The sequence below is a fragment of the Triticum dicoccoides genome, chromosome 2B, assembly GCF_002162155.2.
Source record: "Triticum dicoccoides isolate Atlit2015 ecotype Zavitan chromosome 2B, WEW_v2.0, whole genome shotgun sequence".
Lineage (NCBI taxonomy): Eukaryota > Viridiplantae > Streptophyta > Magnoliopsida > Poales > Poaceae > Triticum > Triticum dicoccoides.
This window is the reverse complement of record NC_041383.1, coordinates 569,851,947-569,870,079: the sequence shown is the minus strand read 5'-3', so window position 1 is coordinate 569,870,079 and position 18,133 is coordinate 569,851,947. Positions and strand designations below refer to the sequence as shown.

The 18,133-nt window shown below is 47.6% G+C and overlaps 1 protein-coding gene across 1 annotated transcript; it reads left to right on the top strand.

Moving 5' to 3' along the window:
• The first annotated feature begins 11,547 nt into the window (after nt 1–11,547).
• Nucleotides 11,548–14,199, top strand: LOC119364917 (sphingolipid delta(4)-desaturase DES1-like). The gene is made up of 2 exons (XM_037630488.1): nt 11,548–11,946; nt 13,162–14,199. Exons 1-2 carry the CDS (start codon nt 11,764–11,766, stop codon nt 13,981–13,983), a joined length of 1,005 nt encoding a protein of 334 aa, XP_037486385.1. The 5' UTR covers nt 11,548–11,763; the 3' UTR covers nt 13,984–14,199.
• Nucleotides 14,200–18,133: the final 3,934 nt, after the last annotated feature.

Sequence of the window (18,133 nt, the reverse complement as noted above, 5' to 3'; positions counted from 1 at the left end):
CTTCTCGGTCTTGGGTGCTCTTCTCGAAGAGGTCGAACCATTACATTGATGTCTTCATTTCTCTGCTTCTAGTCATAGTGATGAAGTCGACATCCTTCCTTCAGGAACTCCATCGTACTTACGAAAGAATAAAGGTATTCCGGGAGAATGGATCTCTGCAATGTTGACTATCTGGTAGGTAACATTGGGGAAGGAGGGGGAAAATAACTCTCGAGCTGCGACTTAAGAAAATATCAAGAGCAAAGTAAGAAGGTACCGTGAGAAGTTTCGAGCGGGTAGGTAATCATTCGATGCCCGAAATAGGTGTGAAGGGGTCCAGAGCAACGAGAATAAGTATTGTGTCTGATACCAGAATTGATGATCTCATCGGAAGGTGGCTCATGAATTACATAAGAGGCCACGTGCGAGGAATAATTATGGAATTAGGGGGTGTACATGAGAGTCAGGTTTTGATCCTGTGGATCTGTGGGTTATGGGCCCACCATGTGGGTTAAAAGTAGAAAGGGTGGTGATATTTTTGCACAGTCGTGATAACAAGGCATGTCAGAGGATAGTCTGTTAGTTATGTCAGCAACCACGTCGGTACCAAGGGCGAGGGACGAAGACAACCTTTTTCCTGCTCGTAGAACGAGGCGGACCAATAGGCAAAGTTCTCATCCATCGGTGGCTACCGGAATGTCATCAAGAATAGTAACACGGTCTTACTGACAGAGTGGTACAACAAGGTGCTTACCTAAGCAAGGAATTAACACTGCTCAGTTAAGTCAGATTATAAGAAAGGTTAAACAAAACAATGGAAAGGAAAAGTGATTAGTATACTAATCAGAACAATTTAATGGAAAAAGAGGTTATACTCAAGTATCGAGAGCATATCTTTCTCATCCATGTCAGGACAACAAGTAGATGTTCAATTAAGTAAAGGGGCAAGGGATTTCATGATGTTACCCATACAACGGTATTTAGATAATCAAAACAATTAGCATTTGTGCTTCCAATTTTCTTATTAAAGATCGGAGTACCAGGGACAGGCTTTGAGATAGCATTGACATGGGCTTCAAGCAAAGGTCACACTTTGGATACACAAAGGATCCATTAGGAACAACTTATAGAATAATTTTTACAATTTCCTCATGGAAGAATGGCTAACCTTTCTAAAAAGGAAACTGTAACAATAAGTCCTCCGGCCAGGTGTGCTAGGCATGACACCACCTTACCGGGTTATATAAAGACCAATGTTATAACTCTTTGGAAATATGTTCCAACCATCATATCTGACCGAGATTCAGATCTGATTGGTGTTAGGATACCTCAAACTCATGATGCCTGAGAAGGAAGGGGTGCAACACTATTTGACAAGATGGCGTTGCCAGATTCTGAGGAAATGAACTATGGAAGCAAGTTCCAAATCATGAGTTCATCATTAAACCAAGGAGAGGATGAGGAGGTGGCTGATGAACTTAGTGACAATTCATTGAGATTTCCAAAAGATGGATTTCCACAATTATGTGAACAAAGAGATAACATTTGTTTGATCAAATGATATAATGAGGTATGCTCAAGGAAAACATACACAAGTAATCATTGGCTGAAAGGTGCACCCGGAATATGGGCTTAGGTAGCATAATCAATGTTAGAATGGTGATTCAATAACCATTAGTCTAGGAATGAACTGTCGAGCATTAACTTCAAAGCAATAGGGTTGCTAGAAGTACAGAACCCAAAGCAGCATGGTTCACGTGTTGGTATCCTGGTTAGAATCAACACGGGGACCAAGAAAGAATGGTGAGGGTGAGAAGTATCACAATACCAAGAATTCCTTCAGAGGTGGAGCAGTCCTCACAACATCCTTGACATAAAAGACGGTAATACTTCAAGGTAGAACATAATACAAACTGGATAGTAAGTTGCATCCATAGCATGAACAAGTTTATGATGACAGGAAGGTAAGGATGTTCTCGATGGTAACTCAAACTTCCAAAGGACGAGGATGGTACTTAACATCATGAATTCGATTGATATCTTGGAGGGAGTCAAAATGTTGACGATGATCATGACATATTTTTTTGAGAGGCTCCACGAAGAAGCAATCAAATAGCGACTGCATCAGGCAAAAGGATTTATGCAGCGAAATATTATTGGATCCACGGATATGACACAAACTCGAAATCAAGTTTGCTGTTCAAGGAGAAATGGCATGACGAGGAAGATCGATGTAAGATTAGCTTACCATCAAAATTTGTGCTCTGAGAAGAAGGACCAGGTAGCATGGTTAAAATTTATCACGATAATGGTGCATAGCCAATCAGGCTAGGAATGAAGTGATCGGGTACAAACTCGTAAGCAAGGAAGATTGCTAAGAATGGTTGAATCGTAGAGCGGACACAATTTAGTTATTGGTGTACTCGAGTGACTAACCACTCAGAACCCAGGAAAAATTGGAATCAGTGAGAATGTAGTACTTGATGAAGAACTCATAAGAAGTTATGTGGTTCCGTGATAATCTCAAGATACCAGGGGGTAATATTCGACGACTGATCAAAGTAGAGGTTGGACTGGGGTATTGCTCGGTAGAAGACAAGTGCTTAAACTTGCACATGAAATGGTATTTAAAGGAGAACATGGTCAGAACCATGATTGCAAAAGGCCAGATCCTAGATATAAGATGAACTTATACCAAGGGAATAATTAATTTTGAAAGAAGTTTCAATGAGAAGATCTACATCGTGTCCATGGGCATGAACACAAAGTTCAAGGCCGACTCCCACTTCTCCAATGCATAACCTTTCATTCACTTCTCGCGTTCGATGAAGTTGTAGTGTTGAAATTTTATCTGGCAAAATACCAGAAGAGCATGACTCGTGAAAACTTTCGAGTTCACACATATTAAGGAAGGCATAGGTTCAACCCATCGGGGCATCGTGGAAACATATACCACAAGCTTCAATAGTAAATATCACCAGCTCGAAAGTAGGGCATGGTTGGCCAAATCAGATAATAGGATTTACCAATGGCATTATGTATCAGGGAAAGAACTTCCAAAGTGATTGAATATGAAGGACGTTGTCGGATAATAACCAAGCAATTGGTCTCGCGGACCACAAGGAACCTGATGTGAATATCGATACTCAATCAGAAGGAAGAAAAATGCAAAGGTAACAGATTATAGAAACAACTGACTAATTCAGAGCTCAAATGCAAACAAATTATGATTTTCAGATCAAGGACTCAGAAGAAAACGTTTTGATTAAAGATGGATAAGTTGTGTAGACTTAGGGATACAATCGAAGGTATCTTGATTGGTCGAGAACCAGCGCATGTTCAAAATGACATCTGAGCCAGAAGGATGTATTCTAGGATTCATCTTAGGATTGCAAGAAATCACAACATATTGAACCAACGGACTCAAAATGATTATGACAAAGGATGTCGATAAGATTACTAGACTTATGAGATTAACCATAAATGTAAGCAAGCAAGTATTTCAAGAGCAATAGGCTGCTGAAATTTTTGGAAAGATCGAATGGTATTTCAAAGACTTTTGTGAAATACATGAATCAAGTGGGGATGAGCAGATACTCGATAAGTGCGAGAAATTATCTGTAGGGGTACTCAGGTGGCAAAGAACTGCAAGGCGGTAGGCACTAAGTATTCTCGGAATAATAGAGAATTTAGGGGTATCTTGTAATAACAAGATCAACTAGGAATAAAAGTAAGAACGACATATGTATGTATTTGTCCATAGGGATATTTCGGTGGTAGGGAATTGCAAAAGCAACATATACAAAGTCTTGAGAGAACATCAAAGAGTATCTTTGGAATCCTTCGGTGCACCAAGCAATCATCTGAAGTGAGGGGCTCTCCGGTAGGAAGTAATTACGAGAACCTAGAGTTAGAATTAGCAAAATCATTTAACCCGAATAGAAGAGAGATCATATTCCCAAAGTAAAGATCGAGGAATAAAAGATCCTAATACCACCCAAGGGCGACATGGGCCCTTAAGCCACACAGCCATGTTAGTAAAAGTTTTGTAGTGACTAGACTCGACTTCGGCCAAGGAGTGTGGAAGGGGGATTCCTACAGGCAATCGGCTCTGATACCAACTTGTGACGCCCCCGGTTCAATCGTACACTATCATGCACACAAACGTGTACGACCAAGATGAGGGACTCACAGGAAGATATCACAACACAACTCTAAAAGTAAAAATAAGTCATACAAGCATCATATTACAAGCCAGGGGCCTCGAGGGCTCGAATACAAGTGCTCGAATATAAACGAGTCATCGGAAGCAACAATATCTGAGTACAGACCTAAGTTAAACTAGGTGCCATAAGATTGCTAGCACAAGCTGGGATACAGATCGAAAGAGGCACAGGACTCCTGCCTGGGATCCTCCTAAACTACTCCTCGTCGGCGGCGGCCTGAACGTAGTAGTAGGCACCCTTGGTGTAGTAGGGGTCGTCATCAACGGTGGCATCTGGCTCCTTGGCTCCAACATCTGGTTGCGGCATACGAGAAGAAGAGGAAAAAGGGGGAAAGAGGGAGCAAAGCAACCGTGAGTACTCACCCAAAGTACTCGTAAGCAAGGATCTAAAGTAAATATGCATGGGTATATGCATGGGTATATGTGTAAAGAATGCCAGAATAAGAGGGGGATAGCTAGTCCTATCGAAGACTACGCTTCTGGCAGCCTCTATCTTGCAGGATGTAGAAGAGAGTCGATTGAAGTTCACCAAGTATCATCGCATAGCATAATCCTACCCAGCGATTCTCCCCTCGTCGCCCTGTGGGAAAGCGATCACCGGTTGTCTCTGGAACTTGTCTGGGTGTGTTTTATTAAGTATCTGGTTCTAGTTGTCATAAGGTCAAGGTATAACTCCGGGTCAACCTTTTACTGAGGGACATGGCTATTCGAATAATAAACTTACATGCAGGGGTGCACCACATTTCCCAACACGCTCGATCCCTCTGACCAGACACACTTTCCTGGGTCATGCCCGGCCTCGGAAGATCAACATGTCACAGCCCTACCTAAGCATAATAGAGAGGTCAGCACGCTGATCTAAATCCTATGCGTGCAGGGGTCTGGGCCCATCGCCCATTGCACACATGCACGTTGCGAGGGCGGCCGGTGAGCAGACCTAGCAACCTCCATTATAAAGGAATTGTGTTACGCGGTCCAACCCGGTGCGCGCCGCTCAGTCGCTGACGTCAAGAAGGCTTCGTCTGATACCATGATGTCGAGTGCCCATAACTATTCCCGCGTAGTTGGTTAGTGCGTATAGGCAAGTGGCCAGACTCAGATCAAATACCATGATCTCGTTAAGCGTGTTATTATGAAGTAACCACGGACGCCGACTAGGGCCGGGCCCACCTCTCGCCTAGGTGGTCTCAACCTGCCCTGTCGCTCTGCCACAAAGTAACCATCAGGGGGCTGTCAGGAACCCAGGCCCATCACTACATGGATGGTACCACCTGCCGCTACAACCCCCATCTCTGAATCACTTGCGGGTACTCTACGAGCCGACCCGACTTTAGTCACCATCTGAATAGCATGTATGTATGTATAGTATATACCCGTGATCACCTGCCAAGTGATCACGGCCCGGTAGTATAGCAAGGCAGACGGACAAGAATGTAGGGCCACAGATGATAAACTAGCATCCTATACTAAGCATTTAGGATTGCAGGTAAGGTATCAACAACTGTAGCAACAATGACAAGCTATGCAACAGAATAGGATTAACCGAAATAGTAACATGCTAGACTACTCTAATGCAAGCAGTATAGGGAAGGAATAGGCAATATCTGGTGATCAAGGGGGGGGTTGCCTGGTTGCTCTGGCAATAAGGAGGGGTCGTCAACACCATAGTCGATCGAGGCAGCAGCGGCGTCAGTCTCGTAGTCTACCGGAGAGAAGAGGGGGAAGAAACAATAAATATAATGCAAACATAAGCATGACGGTGCATGACATGACAATGAGCGGTGCTAGGTGTGCCCTAATGCGGTAGTAGGTGATACCGGCGAAGGGGGAAAACATCTGGGAAAGTATCCCCGATGTTTCGCGTTTTCGGACAGATGAACCATAGGTGAAATGTTGCATGTTCGCTATGCTAGGAATGTGTGGTTGACGAACGGGTTGCGTATTCGGATCTTCTCATCGTTCTGAGCAACTTTCATGTATAAAACTTTTTCACCCGAGTTACGGATTATTTTCTATGATTTTTCAAAGATTTAACAATATTCTGAAATTATTATTAATTCAAAATAAACAACAAATTGCTAGGGGTACCCAGCTCTATGTACACAAAAGTGCACACCGAGGATGACATTTGGGTCAGGGGGACCCAGTTGACCAGTTGGTCAACAGGGGTGGGGCCCCCTATTATTGATTGTTTAGGTTTATTTATTAGTTTAACTAAGTTAACTAACTAATTAGTGAGCTAAGTATGTAATTAATTAATTTTTATTTACATTTTTTATCTTTTTTAGGGTGTTGGGCCCCATATGTCATAGGCCCAGCGAGGCCTAACGGGCGCACGGTCGTACGGCTCGCGGGCGCAGCCACGAGCGCCCGCCGAGGCGAGCTCGGGCGCGGCCAGCCGGGGCCGCCGGCGATGGTGGCGGAGTACAGCGGGCAGGGGCGGACGCTGGCGAGTGGGAGGGCGTCAACGACAGTGGCAGGGTGGCACGGGAGGTGGTGGCGCTGGTGGCGGCCCACAGGGGTGTGGCGGAGGCGGAAGTCATCGCGAGCGTGACAGCAGCGGCCGGTGCGGCGCTAGGCGACGGTGCAGCCAGGCGAGGGGGCGGCTCGGTGGCGCCGCGTGCAGAGGCAGCAACAGCTAGCAGCAGTAGAGCAGCAACGCCGGCAGCACGCAGAGCAAGCAGCAGCGCACGGCAGCCGGGAGTAGCAGCACAGCACATCGGTAGGTGGGCACGAGCGGGCTGCGACCAGGACACGTAGGGGGCATGCGCGCACGAACGACGCAAGGTCGACACGGCGGTGGAGGCATAGGGGGAAGGGGGGTGATAGGCGCCGGTGCGCCGGCCCAAACTTTGGGCCGGTCGCACCCCGGCCATACGATGCAAGCTACGGATCAGTTAGATTCCGCCCGACGCCCAGCTCACCCCGTGCCCTTGCCCTTCCTCCTGCTCGTGCCCGTTGACCAAATCTACAGATGGTCCCCCGCCGCGACACCGCTCCTCGCCGGAGGCAGCGCCGCTCCCCCCTCGACCGGATTAGTCGCTGCACCGCCGGCCCCGGCACCAAAAAGGACTTGTCTCTTGCTCGCCGGCCACCCGTGCCACCTGCACTCATCCCTCGGCCGCCACATGACATTGACGCCTGCAGCTCGCCCATCGGTCGGTTCCAGCTCTAGTCGCCATGGTTGCAACATCCCTAGGGCACCGCCGGCGCCTCCGCTCGTCACCGTCGTTCAGTTCGAAGCACCTTGTCCTCGGCAAAAACACAAAACTTCATTAGTTTGCGAGTAGTAGCAAAATCACATGCTGGTTGCAGCAAAAAAATCATTGAATCCAGCAAAAAAGAACCACCATCACGTCGAGTACTTGCAAAAATTCTCGTGTATCTTCCCAGCAAAAGTTCTTATGGGTTCCAGCATTTTTTTGCCGGTTCCAGCAAAACACATCTCGACACCGTCCCGTTGCATCACCGAGCAATAGAGGTTGCAACCTTTTCTCCGTTCGCTTCCAGCAAAAAAACTATATGGTAGTAGCACCGTACCTCGACGTCTTCACCCCGGCAGCTGCTGGTTGCAGCAAAAATAGAAGATGGTTCCAGCATCTCCAAGATCCGATTCCAGCAAAAAAACTCTTTGGTAGTAGCACCGTACCTCGCCTTCTTCACCCCCTGGCGGTTGCTGATTGCAGCAAAAGTGGACGATGGTTCCAGCTCCAGAGAACACCGCTTCCAGCATATTGTGTGGCCGGTTGCAGCTTTTCGATCAGTGAGGTCCTGGCCTTGCCGGTTGAAGCTCATCGCTTGAACGGCTCCACCACCACCACCGTCGTCCGGGATGCAGCTCTCACGGAAGGAAATCGAAAGCTAGCCATGGCGACTAGCGCGTTCGGCTGCGGCGACCATGGAGAGGAGCGCTCGAAGCCAGCCATGGCGTTCGCTCGCAGCTGCCGTAAGGTTGCTTGCAGCGGCCAGGACGCGTCGCGCGCCAGCTTTTTGCACCCCTCCTCGCCTTATTTTGCTGCAGGGAAGAAGGAAGGGGATGGGCAGAGGAGGAGATGGAAGGGAGAGAAGAAACATGACGCTGGGAGGGGTGTGGCTGAAGGTAGGGGATGAAGTGCGAGGGGAAAAGATAAGGCAGGAAGGGGCGGTCTGCCTCGGTCCACCAAATACACGCGTCTCGCGCGGGAGGTGATTGCGTGGGCGCACGACGCCAGTGTGGCATCGCGCCCGGCGGAAAGTTCGTACGGTGCGCCGTTCTCCAACGATTCCCTAGGGGGAAAAGGGAAGGCGCGGCACCTCACTAGCAGTTGCAGGGAAATGGCAGTGGGCGCGGGGAGGAAGACGAAGATGACGGCGAGCGATGACGCGGACAAGGCGCCGAGGTCGGGGCTGTTCTGCGACGGAGAGGACGACGGGGGCGACGGGGTGGCTCCAGCGAGGCGGCAACACAGGTGGGCGCGTGGAGCATGGCAGCGGCCGGCGACGTAGCTACGGGGCGACGACGCGCCGGCGACGGGCGCAGGTTGCTTGCCCCCGATCCAGATCGGGAGGAGGCAGAGGGCGGAATGGGGGCGCGTGGGGGGAGTGCGGTTCGTGCGGGGCTAGGGTTACGGGGTAGCGGGGGTTAGGTGGACCAGGGTGGGCCGGTTGGGTGTGCGACCAGTTGAGTCGTGGCCCAGTTGGGCCAGGGGCACTTTTCCTTTTTTATGTTGTTTTATTTTTCTGTTTTCATTTATTTCTCTTGTTTTCCTATTTGAGCTTTGCACCAGATGATTTTTATTAAAAGTGAAGCTTGGCATATAGATTAAGCACAATATTACCAGGGTGCACAAAAAGTTTGGGTCCAAAAGGAGTTGTCTACCCATTTTTAGAGAAAAGGCTAGCTATTTTGTTGCTGAACCACTTCATAAGATCCTAGGAATTAATTGGTGGGTCAAACAATGTTGTGTTCAATATTACCATGATCAGGGGAATTTATAGAATATAGTGAACTTTTTAGTTGTACTGCTTGAAGAAATAAATTATTTGACTTTACTTTAAATTTGAAAACGGCTTTGATTTTTATCAAGTGGCAATTTTGGCTTAGTTAAATTTGATGACATGGCATCATTAGTGCGAGGTTACTGTAGCATGATCCCCGGGGTGTTACACTACTAATCTTAGACGTGATGCCTATATAATGATCATTGCCTAGATATCATCATGATTATTTGAATTTCTATCATTTTCCCAACAGTAATTGTGTTACCACCTATATGCTATTTTTCATGAGAGAAGCCACTAGTGAAATCTATGGACCTTGGGTCTTTTCTTAATCATATTTGCCTTTGAGATCTATTTTTATTTGCTTTTATTTTCATATCTATTAATCCAAAAATACGAAAATAACTTGCTGCAATTTTTATTTATTTATTTTATCTTGCATTCCCGTGAGATCTATTTATCCAAACTACTACAATTTTACCTATCCTTTTATCCGTGAGGGATTGACAACCCCTCTCTTACGTCGGGTTGCAAGTATTTGTTCTTTGTGTGTAGGAGCTGTTTACGTGGTGTTGCGTGGTTCTCCTATTGGTTCGATAATCTTGGTTTCATCACTGAGGGAAATAACTACCGTTGTTGTGCTGCATCATCCATTCCTCTTTGGGGAAATACCGACGTAATTCAAGCAAACATCAGGCGTCTGGGCCAAACCCCACATAAACTTCATTGTATCAGAAAACGCCGACAAACTGAAAGCTATGTTTGCGTTGACCCTCGCGATCGCCACAAATTTCTTTGCCTCCTCCTTTCCGACCACCACATCATTGAGCTCATCATCAAGTAGTTCCATGTTTTCCAGCATCTCCTCCAGATCAATCTCATACCTCTTCCCTACCACTGATGCAGAACTAGTGTCTACTGACAGAGCTAGGTTTCGCCCACCAGACTGCCGTCCGCAGACACTGGCACAAAAAACACCCTCGTCGCATGCGAGAGGGGGCGATTTTGTAAAGATCAGTGTACCAATCTCGCCCCAGCGGTGCAAATCGCCCACCGGTGGCGTTTCTATGTGTTGGCTATGAGGTTCGTTGACCCCACAACTTCTGAGGAAAATATCCTAAAACATTGTGCATCTACTGTAAACTGTGAAGAGAAAAATCAAAAAATTAGCAATGACCCAACAGATTCTCGAGGTTGGCTTCGTCACCGTCGCCAACGAGGGAAAAGAAACCCTAAATGGGAAGGTATGTGGCTCCTGGGCTATTAGATCCGCTGTGTAATCCGTTTGCAAAATCATCTGCTCAAAGTCCTTTTTAAGGGAATATATGCTCAAGTCCTAGAAGGACACTTTTCAAGGAGAAAAAGTGAAGCCCAAAAGTTGAAGCCATATAGGCAATTGGCTTGTTTACTGAAAAAAGAAGGTAGTAATGAGAGCAACTAATTGAGGAGCGCTCCTTCAGGAGCGTCCCCAAGGGTCACTTGGGGTGGACTTGACGCGCTCTCAGCCACGTGTCATGCTTTGGACGCTTCCTCTGAATTTTGTTTTTATTTTTATTTTTTCTCACGTGTTTATGCCTTTTTAGATGGGTTTTTCTGAATTTTTTTGGCTTTTTGATTTTTCGTCTGTCTTTCTAAGCTTTTCGACAAAAAATATTTTTCGTGAAAAAATGTGTTTTCTTTTTTCTTTTGCTTTCGCGAGAGGCATGGATTTGCTTCCGCGAGAGGCACGGCCGTGCCTTCCGGAAACAAAAAAAAATTGTTTTCTCTTTTTATTTTTCCTTTCGTGAGAGGTATGGTTTTGCTTCCGCAAGAGGCACGGTCATGTCTCTCTGTGAAAGAAACACATTTTCTATTTTCTTTCCGCGGGTGGCACCGTTTTGCTTCCACGAGTTTCGGAAAGAAAAAAAATGCTCCCGATGTGATTCTTTCGTCTAGTTTTTCCATGAAATAAAAGTTCGCAATATGGGTCTAGTTTTGAAGATCTCGATGTGAGGAATTCAGCGGTAAAAATGAAATTCGGACGCACGGTATAAGAGATAAAACATTTTAAATAAACGGATATAAAAAACTCTCATATTGCGACAAATGACACACATAAGATATGAGTGATCCATAGTGCTTCTTAATTAGTATTTCGTGCAGTAATTGGACCCGTATCAACCGCAAAAGAGTCACCCGAAAAAAAAAACCCCCGCAAAAGAGTTGAGGTTCTCGAGTTCACTTTGGAGTTATCGACATGTTTATAGCCCTCGAAAGAAAAAACCGGACCCATGGCGTCAGAGACATGCGGGGTCCCCATGTGAAAAGAACGCACTATTTCAACTCCAATACTCCATCACGCTGTGTCCCGTACAGATATCCCGGCACAGGGCGCACGTCCATCTCCAATGCCCGCACCCCCACCTGAACTGGACTCCCTCAAATAACGAGCACCCAGACCAACTCCATAGCCGGGGCCTCTCCAATCAACGCTGCCGGCCAGCGCGTAGCTCCCGCCCACCCTCGCCCCGTCCCCGTCTCTTCCGCCAAGGAGCAGCCGCCATTGCCTGGGCCTTCGGAGGAGAGGAGGAGAGGAAGCAATGGGCGCGACACGCGCGGACGCCGACGAGAAGGACGCCGACGAGAAGGAGGAAGGCGTGATGGCGACGGACTTCTTCTGGTCGTACACGGACGAGCCGCACGCGTCGCGCCGCAGGGAGATCCTGGCCAAGTACCCGCAGATCAAGGAGCTCTTCGGCCCGGATCCTCTCGCTTTTATCAAGGTGCCGTGATCTATTCCCCAGTCTCCTTTCAGATTGAGATCTTCCGTAGATCGAGCTCTCTAGTGGTTTCAGCGTGGATTTGTTTGCATTGTGGTGGTCGTCTTGTTTTTTATTCCTTCAGTTTTTCTTAAACACCAGACAGTTAGATTCCTAACCTTGAGTTTGATTGCAGCTTCTTTCTTGTTTTAACTTCCATATAAAGCTGGTAAAAACTAAAAAGTCAGTACTATTTGGTAGAGTAGTGATTGATTTTGTCATGACCAAACTGGTCACTTCATCACAAACGAGCGGTTACGCTTTTAATTCAGGAGAACAAATAAGAGTATGTATGGTGCAGCATATTCGTACAGTGTGGTAGCTTCATTGGATGCAATTTAATGCAATGTTCCTTGGCATCAGGAAAAGCCTGGTTGTTACATGTCCACATCTTGTGCATGGGCTCCACGTCCAATCTGTAGTGTTGTCGCTCTCGATGATAGGAGTTTGTGTAGAATGGATGTCATGCTTTATACACATGTTGTGCACAACAAACTAAATTTCGTGTAGTTTGAAACTCAGCAACTTTATGTGCAGGCAATCAAATTAAGATCAAAGTATTTACTACTACCATTATTCTGGCAAAAAAAAGTGGCAATTTGTTGATCTTAAGAGTTCTGCAGAATCTGTCTTGTTGGTCCTGAATCTGTTATGTCATGCTTTTCGTGCCTGAAATAGTTATTGTGCTCTGCACGACTGCGCCTCTGCACCTTCCTTTGGTAATTGTCAGAACCAACTAGGTAGTCTTGCTCTGCAGTTTTGCCAATATGAGACTTCCGCTTCATGTATAAAATTGGTGCTTTTCTGTTCCTGTGACCGGCAATTACTGCATTGGTCTTTGAACTTCTCACTTGCAGACTTTTAGTGCACCTTGGCATGGCATGCTGGCAACTTGAAGCAGACAGATAGTCTCTCATGCCAAAACTTAGATCTCATGACCCATGTAGGCAGGCAATATAGGGCTCCTATCATCCTGTCCTTCAACTGTATAACGTTTTGTTTTATTTTGTTGGACGTTGTTCTTCATAGTTGTGTGATTAGAGATTTATTAGTCCTGTCAAAATTAGCTGGAGAATCAGGATACTTCTCTCTTTCTGTGTGAAAGTAACACCCTAGAAACAGCACATTTTCTAATTTATTACTGATGTATTTTCATATCCGTCTGAACTTTGATTGCAGATAGCCGCAGTTGTTTCGCTACAGCTATGGACTGCCACGCTCCTGCGCGACGCAGGCTGGTCGAAGATGCTGGTGGTTGCTTACTTCTTCGGCTCCTTTCTGAATCACAATCTCTTCCTCGCGATCCATGAGCTCAGCCACAACCTCGCCTTTGCCACCCCATCCCTGAACCGCTGGCTAGGCATCTTCGCAAACCTCCCCATCGGCGTCCCAATGTCGGTGACATTCCAGAAATACCACCTGGAGCACCACCGGTTCCAAGGCGTGGACGGGATCGACATGGACATTCCCAGCCAGACGGAGGCGCACGTCGTAAAGAACACCTTCAGCAAGTCCATCTGGGTCGTGCTCCAGCTCTTCTTCTACGCGCTCAGGCCGCTCTTCCTGAAGCCAAAGCCTCCGGGCCTGTGGGAGTTCACCAACCTGACGATCCAGGTCGCGCTCGACGCGGCCATGGTGTACCTCTACGGCTGGAAGTCGCTGGCCTACCTCATCCTGTCGACGTTCCTCGGCGGCGGCATGCACCCGATGGCCGGCCACTTCATCTCGGAGCACTACGTGTTCAGCCCGGAGCAGGAGACCTACTCGTACTACGGGCCGCTGAACCTGATGACGTGGCACGTGGGGTACCACAACGAGCACCACGATTTCCCCAGGATCCCTGGCGCCAAGCTGCACAAGGTGAAGGAGATCGCGCCGGAGTATTATGACAGTCTGAAATCATACAGGTCCTGGAGCCAGGTGATATACATGTACGTCATGGACCAGACGGTCGGCCCTTTCAGCCGGATGAAGAGGAAGGCGCCCAAGAAAGATTCGTAGAAGAAGCCTCTGCCTTTAGGTTAAATTTTGCCACAGATAGCCGTTATAGATGATGTTTTCTCCTGAGCGTCGGGCCACTGTCTCACTGAATTACTGAACTGTTAACTGGAAGGCATTTTGCTTGTGTGTTCAGGGAACCGACCCTTGTACCAACTTGTTGCTTCATATGAACTCTGCTGTGTACTTTACGCTGGAGCAAAATTTTCAGATTTTGTATGTTTTTCGAGAGTACACATATTTTATAGAGTAGAAACATATTTTGGAACCACGTGGTACACGTGGTAAGTAACACAAATTATACTATAATCAAAAGAAACATATTTTGGACGGTTCTTGCTTAGTGACGCGAGGATGGCAACTTTATTTGTCAACAGTGGCATAGCTAGGGGGTGGCCACGGACCACCCTGAAATTTCCCCATAGCTTCTATATAGTGTAGTAAAAAAATATTTTTTTGAAAATAAATAAACTTATGTAAATATTTATATTGATGTACCATCCTAACTTAGTGGGCTGGCTATGCCACTGTTTGTCAAGCATAGCAACTTTTTGTTTTGGATGGCAAGTTTCAGTTTTTTCTGTGGGTTTGTTTTTTCGGTTTCTTTTCTGTTAGTTGTAAATAACATCAGGCGAGATTGCTTCATGCCACACGTGTGGCATGAATCATTTGGGTAATCTTTCTTCCTTTTTTCTTCTTTCAGACGATGGTAAAATCAGTTACTACCTTGATGATGCAAGTCCTTGCTTAGTAACTGGGCAATTCTCTTATGCTTAATTATTCGATGAAACAAATCTACGCGTGCTCCGAGACTTAAGTGGCCTTGGTTCAAGTGGACTGCATCGACTTGGATCGGCACGGGCAATAAATCTTACGATGCGGGCATGGACCTCTTCCCTTCTACGTCTTCACCACCATCATGATGGGCAACCGCATGGGGGTGAATTTATGGAAACTCCGCTTGGGCAGATGGGCGTAGACCCAAGGACGTGTGTAGATAAGCACGGGCGTTCGGTCTATTTGCTTTGCTCGGTCCTGTCTTTTCGGTCTTCTTGGTCCTTCATTATTTGGTCTTCGGTCTTTACGGGATTGCCTTTGGTCCCGATTGTACATACCAAATATCATGCTACAGCTCAAATTCATGACCATTGCAGCACATGCGTATCGAAGGAGAATTCAGACAACGGGTATGTGTAACGAGTTCATGTATGCAGTGGCGGACCCAGGACTGGGTCAGGCCCTAGACGAACTAGGCCAAGGCCCGGGCAGCCTTCATTGACTGTAGCATTTACTATAGCTACAGTGCTAAAGTATATGAAGGAGATAGGCCTCACACCCCAGGCAGCCGCCCCTTTCTGCCTGGGGCTTGAATCTACCCATGCATGTATGCAACCAAATTTCAGATTTCAGACAACATGTGTATGTACCAGATGTATTCAACAAGAATTGTGCCATAAACAGGAAAGACTGGGGATTGTGCTAATTATGCCATAACATCCAGTGAATTTGCTAATTCAGTCTATCGAGGTTATTCGGTCATCCAGAAAAGAAGTCGACCCGACGAAATTAATTCGGTCTTCTAGTTTTGGCATTCACACCAAGAACGAACATCATTTTTTTGCCTTGGCCTATAATGTTAATAACATAGAGAATGAGGGCAACGCAAGTGTTTTCAACAAAGTCTAATGCTGGAAGAGTAGGCCTTTGCATTGATTGGAAGAAAAAGAAGTACTACCTGTTGGGGATATAATTATTAGGTATGACCCGCCCAGGAGGGACCGGGTCACACCTATGGCGAAGCCCACGAAGACACTTAAAGATGGCGGTTCACTTAAAGGTCCAAGGCCCAGAGGCGACTTAAGGCCTATAGAGATAAACCGCCATGTATGTGTAACTTGAATTGTAAGACAGAAATAGAGAGAGACCGAGCCGGACACTGTTTATGAACCTGTCGGGACTCTATGAGCCGCCGGGCGTCGACCTCTTTATATAAAGGGACGACCCGGCGGCGGTTTAGGGCAAGTAACATCAAGTCGAGAGCTATGTCAAGCGGATTCGCTCCCTGGTTATCGAGGCATAAGCAATCCCACCCAAAACTGGGTCGTAGGCTTTTACCTTCACTGCAAGGGGCCGAACCAGTATAAACCTCATGTCCTTTGTCCCGTTTAACCCCTTTAAGCTTCCTAGTTGTGATGGCTCCACGACTAAGTCCTTACGCTAGGACATCTGACATGACAATTCCACGATAGTTGGCGCCCACCGTGGGGCCAGCGCACGATGGATTTGAGTTCTTGAAGGGCAACTTCAAAGGGTTCGAAGGATACGCTGTGGGTCGGATGACCAAGAGTCATCGCGGCAAGCTCTGCATCGATGATGAAGGCTGGGGCCCCGACACCGGCTCAATTGAGTACGGGTACCGGGTCCCCTTCAGCGGATTCCACGTCTTCATCGACAAAATCGGCGAACCGGGCCCTGAGCCGGACATCTGCACTGACATCATCGAGACGGCTCAGCGTGCGAGACCCGCCCAGGTTCAACCCGCCGTGAGGCGTGCCTTCGTGGGATGCATCCATGGAGGGGAATTTTCTGAAGGATCTATTTCTGGCGGTGAGACGGCCATCTACTCTGATGGTGAGTTGTCCACAGGTGAGACGGCTTCGTTCTATCAACTGCAAGATGGCGGGCTTGGGGGGTGTTCCGATGGCAGCAGTATTCCGGACCCCTTTGAGCCGCCGAGCAGAGTTGGAATCTTCATGGCAGGTACCCAACCTGCGTTAAATTCATCAACTGCGGCGGCGATGACCTTCGGAATAGCGGCAGCCGGGAAAGGAGGCCCTGTGCGCTCGCCAGCTCAGGTGTTGATGGATCTCATGGACAAGTTGACGACCCTGTTAACCGCCATGGTCAACCCGGCGGATCAGGCTCAACATGATGTAGAGGTGGCACAATTGAAGCTTGATATTGCACAAGCTAAAGAAGACCTGGCGGTGGAAGATGTCAGGATGACCGCAGAGCAGGCAGCTCTAGACGCTCGAGCTCAGCAGATCCAGTCACAGGCTTTCCATCTCACAATAGATCAGAACGCGTCAAATGAGGTTATGAGGAGAAGGTACCAGAAGACTCAATCTCGTCTGCCTCCGGTTTATGATCCTAGGAACCTTTTTTAGACACCCGGAGCAGGCCCCAGTAACCCGCCGGAGGTAAACCGGGTCACAGCAACCGAGACCAATACGCCGGTTCAGCCACAAGTTATGGGACCTCCACGTCTGAACACTACTCCGCCTCCTTATGTGCCGACACCATCGGGTCATTATTCTAACCCGCTGGAGAACATGATCGCGGCGGCAGCACGACTGGCGGCTCTCCCGGCAGATGGCGATTCACCGACGGTGGTTGAAACACGAAGGGTCAGAGATCTTCTTCGGATAGCTTTAGCGCAGCAGGAGGCATACTCTTACAGTAGAGACATGATTCATTCGACCCCACGTCCAAGCCGGAGCAAGAGTTATAGCAGGCACCTAGACTCGCCGGCCGTTTCAAGCAATGCCCAGCGCTGCCATCAGCCACGCGGGTATGACCTGGCTCAGGGTGGGGCTCCTAATTTGCATAATCAAGACAGAGTACATCAGCAGATTGAGCAGTCGGCTCAGCAGGCAGCTCAGTTGGTGGCTCAACAGGCGGTAGAAATAGCGGCTCAAGAGGTGGCTTATCAGCCCCGGCCGGTTTATCTGGTTGCGTCAGTTGAGGTAGGTTTGGTCACCAGGACTAGGGGCGTATCTTGTTTGGTGCCGGCTCTGCGTAATGAGCATTTGCCCAAGGATTTCAAGGGGCCTCGTAAGGTGCCTAATTACACGGCCGATTTACAGCCTGGGGCGTGGATTGAAAGTTATGAGATGGCCATGGAGCTACTGGAAGTTAGTGATGCTGCAATGGCTAAGTACTTTACCATGATGCTGGATGGAACGGCTTGTAATTGGTTGAAAGCGTTGCCGCCTAATTCCATTGGTTCATGGGCAGAGTTAAAGGAGTTGTTCATCCAGAACTTTAAAGATACATGCAAGCAGCCCATGTCGATTGTGGATCTGACTAGTTGCAAGGAACAGGAGGGTGAGTCCATGACCCATTGGGTGCGCCAGGTCAAGGAAATAATACA